At 51.6% G+C, this 8164-nt stretch overlaps 1 protein-coding gene across 1 annotated transcript; it reads right to left on the bottom strand.

The window, feature by feature from the left end:
• Window positions 1-606: 606 nt before the first annotated feature.
• On the bottom strand, window positions 607-7952 carry KRT84 (keratin 84). The gene is made up of 9 exons (XM_052640067.1): window positions 7431-7952; window positions 6002-6210; window positions 5337-5397; window positions 4784-4879; window positions 3694-3858; window positions 3451-3576; window positions 2728-2948; window positions 2276-2307; window positions 607-947 (listed from the first exon to the last, which is right to left on the bottom strand). Exons 1-9 carry the CDS (start codon window positions 7950-7952, stop codon window positions 607-609), a joined length of 1773 nt encoding a protein of 590 aa, XP_052496027.1.
• Window positions 7953-8164: the final 212 nt, after the last annotated feature.

Genomic DNA, 8164 nt, shown 5'->3' with positions numbered 1-8164 from the left:
ACTCGCATGCCGGGGTTAAACCAACACCCCAGGAAGAGAAGCAGCCAGGACCGATGCCACTTGGAGAAGAACCATCTCTGGGGACTCAGGGATCCCTTGGGCCACTGAAGATCGTGGCTCCTTCTGGGTTAGAAAGAGGAGGAAAGAACCTTCTGCCAGGGAAAGTTAGGAGAGGGAAGCAGAGGCTGGTGGGCTGAGGACCCCTGCTCTGTGGACAGCCAGCTCTCCATTCCTGAAGTTAATCCAAAGTTAGGATGGTGATGGTGCCCAGGCACATCCTTTCTGGCATTGAACTGGTCCATTTCTCCCCCAACATATTGGTTTTTGTACTTTCTTTAGGCTGTTGGGCTGGGTGGTGAGGAGTGACCCAAAGTTAGGAAACTGGGAGTTGGGGAGAAAGCCAGTCCTTTGGGGCCTGTGGATGGAGTGACTAAGAGATGTAAAAAAAGTTCCCCCAAAGGACAGAGACCAGACAGAGCAGCCCGTGGCTTCCCGGCTGGAGGGGTACCTAGAGCGCCCTCCAGCCCAACTCAGGGCACCCTGGGGACAGAAGCAGAAGGCGTGGAGATGGTTCTTCTGAGAGCGGTGGCTGGCCAGCGCTTGGTCTCAGCACTTGGTCCGGTGGGAGGTGGTGGTGGACACGAAGCGGACGGTGGAGCTGCGGCCGCCGCTGCAGCTGCTGAAGCCGCCCTCGGTGGGCAGCGGGCAGGGGACGCTGGGAGCGCAGGCTTCGCCCACCAGGACCGAGCCCCCTCGGCAGCCGACGCCCAGCAGGTCCCCGCCGCCCACGACCCGGGCCCCGCCCCCGCTGGAGCTGCAGAAGCCGCTGGACCGGATGTTGCTGCTGCTGCTGCTTCCAGAGATGGTGACCCCGCCGCGGCAGAGGCTGGAGCTGCTGAACAGGGACTCGGGCCCACACACCAGGCCACCCCGGGAGCTACTCACCGCTGCAGGAGGAAGAAACCCTCAGCGAGGCTGCCTCACCCTCCACGCTCCCTTTGTGGGAGGGGAGAGGACAGGCAGAAGTGGCCTGGGTCCCAGGGGTTCCTGCTATCTAGGTAGTCAATACCCACTTTTCCGTCCTTTTGCCTGGGTGACTCAAAGGTTGTGACTCCACTAAAGTCCAAATGGACTTTGACTTTAGTGGAGTCACTAAATTGACTAAAATGAAACGTCTGGACTAAAATGAGAGTTCAGCCAGTTTCCCAGGTGTTGGCATACAGCTAAGTCCACTGTTATTTATATACGGCCAAAGTCTGGTTGGGTTGTGTGAGGGTGCTGGTGAGCTGAATTATCCAGTAGCCTCCACAATAAAGCCACAGGGCTTCTTCCAGTTACATCTTGCCACTTGGCAATCCCCACATTGCCCACCCCTAAAGAGGGCCCATTTTCAGTTCCTCCTGACGCAGTAAATGGCTGTGCTCTCTAGCCCTCTAGTCTCCACTGGACACACCTCCATGACCCAGGTCTCTAGTCTGATTAAGCTTACTTAACTCAACCCCCATTGGTGGAGGGCCCCCCTTTCTGCCTTCTCCTCTCACCAGAATCCTTCCTGCCATCAGTGACCCACCCAGTTTAGCATATACAGCTGTGTATATTTGCACTCTTGGATCAGAAGTCTTGGTTTGAATTCCGGCTGTGCCCCTGACTATCTTTGTGACTGCTGGCAAGTCACGTATTTTTTTCTTTTCGAGTAAAAGGGAGTTGCCCAGGCCGTTCTCCCCCTGGGGCTTTGAGGATTAGGTTGACAGTGGATAGGACTCATCTCAAGAATATTATAAATCTGGAGTGCTGGGTCTGGGTCTTGTCTTCTTTGTGTCCCTCCCTGCAGTGTCCAGCACAGGTCCTGTGTACTTTGGGCACAACCAGTGCTTTGGCAACAGCTGCAAGGGGACTTGCATTCAGCCTTGTCCCATTCCCTGGCATCAGCAGAGGAGGGAACTTCCTGCACAAGCCTTTCCATTCCTTCCTTGGTCTTTGCCCTTGAAGGACAAGGTCACTGATGGCAAAAAGGCTGACTTCTTGAGCCCTCTCCCACCTAGCAGGTTCTGCAAACCTTTGTGTCTAGCTCTGGGGAGGCAGGCTCTGGGGACGCCTTAAGACCCAGGTCAGCTAAGGATGTTCTCAGTCCAAGGGGCAGATGATCCCTGCTCCCCTGGCTGTCATGGCCAGTCCAGCCATGGGCTCCTGACCTCAATGTGGGCTTGAATTCAAAGGAAATTTGAAGGGTCCTAGGGGAGACACGTATGAAGAAGAAGAGACTGAACGGTCTTACCTATGTCTACTGGTCCAACACCTTCACAGATCCTGAAAAGAGAAAGAAGCAAGTCAGTTCACAACCATGTTCTCTGAAAACCTTCCTGCTATGAAAGGGCTTTTTTGGCTGTGTGGACAGTGGTTCTCACCCATGTCTGCATAAGCATCCGGGGAGTTTTCAAAACTAAATGTCCCTAAACCCTCCAAAACTATTGAAGCAAAATATTTGAGAGAATGTCTTCTTTTTCTTTTTTTAAACAAGCTAACCAATCAAGCAGAACTCTCTGTGATTTGATGCAGTCTGTCTACAAGCTTGCACTTAGAGGCACAAGAACTAGAGCCATCTTCTAAACCCCTGCCAAGGGCAATCCAACGAGGTTTGTAGGGAAAATTGTTCCTGGTTCCTTCCCCCACTTAGACTTTCTAGAAGCCAGAAGTCTGACCTCCAATTGCTGCACTGAGAGCACTCACCGGATCTCCTCGCCTTCGAGCAGGCGCCTGTAGGTAGCGATCTCGATGTCCAGGGCCAGCTTGACATTCATGAGCTCCTGGTAGTCCTTCAGCTGCCGCGCCATGTCCTGCTTGGCTTGCTGCAGCGCACCCTCCAGCTCCGCCAGCTTGCATTTGGCATCACTGAGGGCAGCTTCTCCCTGCTGCTCAGCCTCAGCCACGGCGGCCTCCAGCTTGCAGCGCTGTGGGGAGGGAAGTTTGCAGATGAGCTCTGGCAGGGACTAGGGGATCCTCAGGTTGGGCTAGAAACACTGCCCCCTGTCTGTGGGGACACAGCCTGGTTCCAAGCCAGGAATGGAGCCCATGGAGGGGCTTGTCATCCTGTCGTTTGATGTCGCCAGGGAGTGGAACATTGCTTTTCTTCCATTTTCATCCTCACTGATTTTGCACTTACTGATTTCTGTTGCTTTTAAGACCCAGGGGGTCCAGAGAATAAAGCCATTCTTTTTGCCTTGCTTGCCCCTTTAAGTGAGCCCAAGAGCTTTCCTTCTATGTTTTCGGAGATTAAGAGAGTCTCTTCTTTCCTTCCACATTTTCCTCCTCCAGGAAGTCTTCCTGGACTAATTCTTCCCATCCCTCTGTTTCTGGGTCCCAGTTGCCTCCCCCACATTGTCCACCTTGGGCTCCCCAAAGCTTGGGGCTCTGCCTGTCTTCCTTATGGGTCTTTCTTTTTCCTTTGCCCACCTGAGCCTTGGCATGCTCGATTTCTGCCTTCAGCCTCTGGATCAGCCGGTTCAGCTCATTGATCTCATCCCGAGTGTTGCGCAGGTTGTCACAGTGCTGGCCAGCTGTCACTCGCATCTCCTCATACTAGGGGTTGGTGGAAGAAAGGGATGATTCGAAGATTGGGTCAAGATCACAACCCACTTTGTCATCTTTGTCATCCCAGGGCTGCCTGCACCCCTTCCCCAGCACCCTCCTGCCCACCTTGGTCTGGTACCAGGCCTCCGCATCAGCCCGACTGCGTCTGGCGATTTCTTCATACTGGGCTTTGATATCAGCGATGATCCCATCAACATTCAGGTCCCGGCTGTTGTCCATCTTCACAATGACTGATGTCTCTGAGATGTGTGACTGTAGTAACTGGATTTCCTGTGTTGGACGATAAGTGAGACAGATGGACTGACTCCCATCAGTGGGTCCCATCAGTGGCAGGGGCTTTGTCCCAGGGTCCCCAGGACTCGGAGTCAGGAGACAGAGCATTGCTTATTTCTTCAGGGCAAAGCAACAGAGCAGATCATGCAAACTGAGGGCAAAGAAGAGGAGGTGACTCCAAACCGCTTCAGCTTGACTTTAAACCCTTGTCGTATACTAGGAGACATCCCTTCAACACCCTAACTTGTTTAAGTGACTAGTAAAACTGGGGGGGGGGGCCCTAGGGATTTGTGGAGGGGAGTAAGAACCATGATAAAGCTTAAACTTTTCTTTGGTTTAGCCACACAGTGACTGTGCCAGTCGTGGATCATTGAGAGCTGACAACATTTTAGAATGATGATCTAGGAGTTCCTATACCTCAAGTCCTTAAGAGACTTGGCAGTGGGGATGGGAGAGGGCTGAGAACTGGTCTGCAAGGCTATGGCCTCAAAGGGAGATTTCTTCAGCCTTTCTACTCAGAGCCAGACATTCAGTTCTGAAATTAGATCTATTCCAGACCAAAAAGACCTTATGAAGCAAAAGATAGCTAGTTCATTTGACTAATTAGGTAACACATGTTACATCTCCCAGCAAGTCAGTTTTCCAGACTCTTCTCATCAGAAGATAGGAAGTGACATGCCTAGACCCAAAACTTTCCTGGCCATCAGTAGATTGGCCAACAAGGAGTTGATTCATAGACCTGAGTCAGGCTCCCCTTACCTTCTCCACTTGTCTATTTATCAGCATTTAGGGAATATAGATTCGATGGGAAGAAAGATGCATGATACCAAATATTAGCAAATACACTAGTCCAGTGAATTCCCCAGGGAGTCCAGGCCACACAGTGATCTCCTTGGATGGCTCAGAGGGGATGAGCCCTTACCGCCGTGTACAGCGTTTTCAGGAAGTCGATTTCCTGAGTTAGGGCGTCCACATTGGCCTCTAGATCGGCCTTGCTTAAGAACGCTGTATCCACATCCTGCATCAAAGAGAGAAGAACAAAATGCTCATTATCTGTGTACTGTTTAGCCTCCCCACCTTGGCAGATGGGTGGGAAGATCAGACCAATCTCCACAGGGGCAGGCCAAGTGGGACAGGTGGGAGAGTCATGGGGTGGAAATACAGCTTAATGACTCTTGTTCTCCCTTGGACAACGTAAAACCCCCAGGGATGCTGGACCTTTCTCGATGCTCATTTAGAGGCAAGAAGAATCTGGATAATCCAAGACTCCTAAAATGTCATCTCTTCAAACCTCTCCTCTCATAAAGACCCTAAGTCATTGGAGACCAAATAAGAACTTCGAAGGGAAGCAGTTGTGACCTTAGGGGGTCCACTGTGTGTGAGTATTCACAGGGCTGCCCAGGCAGCGTCCTGGGATGTGGAAAACATTTGCATGTCTGGAGGGAAAGTCTGCCTGGGCCTGTTGTTCTCCTTACCTTCTTCAGAGCCACGAACTCATTCTCAGCACTGGCCCGGAGACCCACTTCCTCTTCATACCTGAGTGATAAAGATGAAGAGGATGCGTTCTCTCCCTGAACTGAGAGCTGATTACTCCCAGCTCACCAGCTATCACCTTTTATGACCTCTCTTGCCCCAGCCAGGAGCCTGGCTCCCTCTTGCCATCCTCATGTTCTCCACTCTGCCCCATCTTTAAGACCTTTTAGACCCTTGGTTTCTCCAAATCCCTTTTACTTTCTCAAATTGGGTGCAGGGCTTGAAAATCTGAACCTTGGCTGTGGTTCTCTGCTGGAAATGCCTTAGGGTCACTGCACTTGACCTTAGAAGAAGTAGCATCCTGCTTGTGGCTGGACCTGGGCATTGTTTACAGAACCAAGGGTTTCCTTTTTTCTGCGGTCAACTCACCCATGTGCACAGGCAGGATTAGGGACAGATTATGCCCAATCCCAGGTCTCTATTCCTCAGGACCTGCAGGGGGCCTCACCCTCCTGTACATATCACTGCCCTGCTCCTGTCTCCAGGCTGGGAATTGAAACCAGCATTCAACTCTGATCCTTCCAGGGGTTCCCATCTGAGCTTGGCTGCTGCACTGGGGACCAGCCCTATGCCCGTCCTTGGTCCATATGGTCCAGACGCCACTCACTTCTTCTTGAAACCCTCAAGGACATCCTGCATGTTGTTCCTCTCAGCCTCCAACCGGGCCCGATCACTGTTCACCACATCCAGCTGCCTGCGTAGGTTGGTGACGTAGTTCTCGAAGAGGGGCTCCAGGTTGCTCTTGGCACATTTCTGCTCTTGGAGGAAGTTCCACTTCGTCTCTAGGAGCTTATTCTGCTGTTCTAGGAACCGCACCTAAATCCACAGAGGCAAATACATGGCAATTGAATGTTCAATATGATCACCCGTGTGTGGACTAGTTGCTCAGATGGTCAGAGGTGACAACCTCGTGGTGACCACTGTTCCCTTTTTTGTTTGACTTTCAGTCGTTCTAACTCAGAAGAATCTGGCAGAGCAGGTCTGGGACTCTTCCTCACACTCAGCCAGGCTGAGCTACAAACAGAAGCTTTGAAACCAAAATCTTCAACCATTTCCCCTTTAACACTCTGAGAGAGGGGAGGGCCAACTCACCGGGAATGCAGAAATCGATTCCACCTGAGCCGAGTTGGCCTACATCTGAAAACCAATGTCAGTTATCTCTGGCAGGGAATGAAGAACAGAGTAAAGTACTTTTGGGCTGGGATGTGGCTTTAGGAGGTGGGAACTTTCAGGTCGTAGGTCATACTCATCACCCCAGATATTCCATCAACTGAGACTTACAGAGCTGGAGGAGAATGTAGAGACCATTTGCTCCAACCCCTCATTTCACATGAAATGAAGCTCACAGAGGTGAGTTTACAGTCTCAGGCACAATCAGAGAATCCCCACTTCATGGAGACATGAATCCCCGCTTCTGGGATGTCAGTTCCACCTCTTTGTTCCTCTTATCAACCTGAAGATCAGTGACCACCAGTGATCATTCCCTACTGTTTCCCTCAATCTAGGCGACTTGGCTGAATCTAGATATCCCCCTTGCGGGGAGGGGTATGAATTCCTGTTTTGTATAAATTTTGTACTAATTACTCAACTCCATTCTCCATTTCTTTAAGCCTGAACAGGTGTGGCCACTCATCCTCAGAAACCATGAAAACTTCAAAGAGAGCATGAGGATATCAAAGGACAAAATCTTTTAAACCTGTCCTAGCCAACACCTGGTGGAGGTGTTCGTGTTTCTAACCTGTTTGGAAGATATTTCTAAATGACTAGGTTGTTCAGATCCCTTTAGGCATCCAGTCAGTGGCTGGATATTCCACCACCACTGTCAATTTCTCCCTCCATGTAGTGCTTCCTCAGGCTCATCCTTGCTCTGCAGAAGAGCGACCCAGAAATCATACTGCATGCCTTTGGTTGATCCCAAAGGATGTGGGGTCAAGATCTGTGTCCTGGGTCTAGATCAGTTCTTCCTGAGTGAAAGTACACCCCAGTGCATTTAGCTCTCATCATCCCAGACCCAGAGGCTGAGCTATCTCAAGTACCTTGTCGATGAAGGAGGCAAATTTGTTGTTGAGGGTCTTGATTTGCTCTTTTTCATCCCTCTTCACTCTCTGGGCATTGGGATCAATCTCCAGGTTGAGCGGGGTCAGCAGGCTCTGGTTAACAGTCACTGCTGTGATGGATGGGGCTGCTGGTCCTCCAATTCCTCCAACTCGGTAGCCAAAGCCAGGGCTGCAGAAGCCATAGCCGAGACCACTTCTGGCTCTAAACCCCAGGCCAACACAACTGCCAGCCCCAAACCCTAGACCAGCACCACTCCCATCACCGAAGCCAACTCCATAGTAGGTGGGTCGAGGGCACACAGCTGCTATCCGGGGTGAGCACGATCCAAAGCTGATGACGCTCCGACTGCCAAAGCTGCTAAGACCCCGGAAGCTGGGCCCACTCCTGCAGGAGACAGAGCTGACCCGGAAGCGGTTCAGGTTCTGAGGGGTCACTGCTGAGCAAGAGCTGAAGTTGCCCACACAGCGACCAGAGCTGACTCTGTAGGAGCGGCAAGACATGATGGTGTCCTGGGCAAGAGCAAAGTGGCGACTGCAGAGCGGGGAGAGCTGGGGCTGGGAGTCCTCTGGGGCTAGTGGATCCCTCTCACCCCTTTTATGTGTGTGGGGATCTGAGGATTGGTCCCATAAAAGTGAAAAAAGCCACTTGGAAGCATTTATGAGCTTGGGTAGTTAGCAGAAACTCTCCATGCCTGCAACCTTCACAGTGAACT

Source organism: Budorcas taxicolor, chromosome 5 (assembly GCF_023091745.1).
Source record: "Budorcas taxicolor isolate Tak-1 chromosome 5, Takin1.1, whole genome shotgun sequence".
Classification (NCBI taxonomy): domain Eukaryota; kingdom Metazoa; phylum Chordata; class Mammalia; order Artiodactyla; family Bovidae; genus Budorcas; species Budorcas taxicolor.
This window is presented reverse-complemented; position numbering and strand designations above follow the sequence as displayed.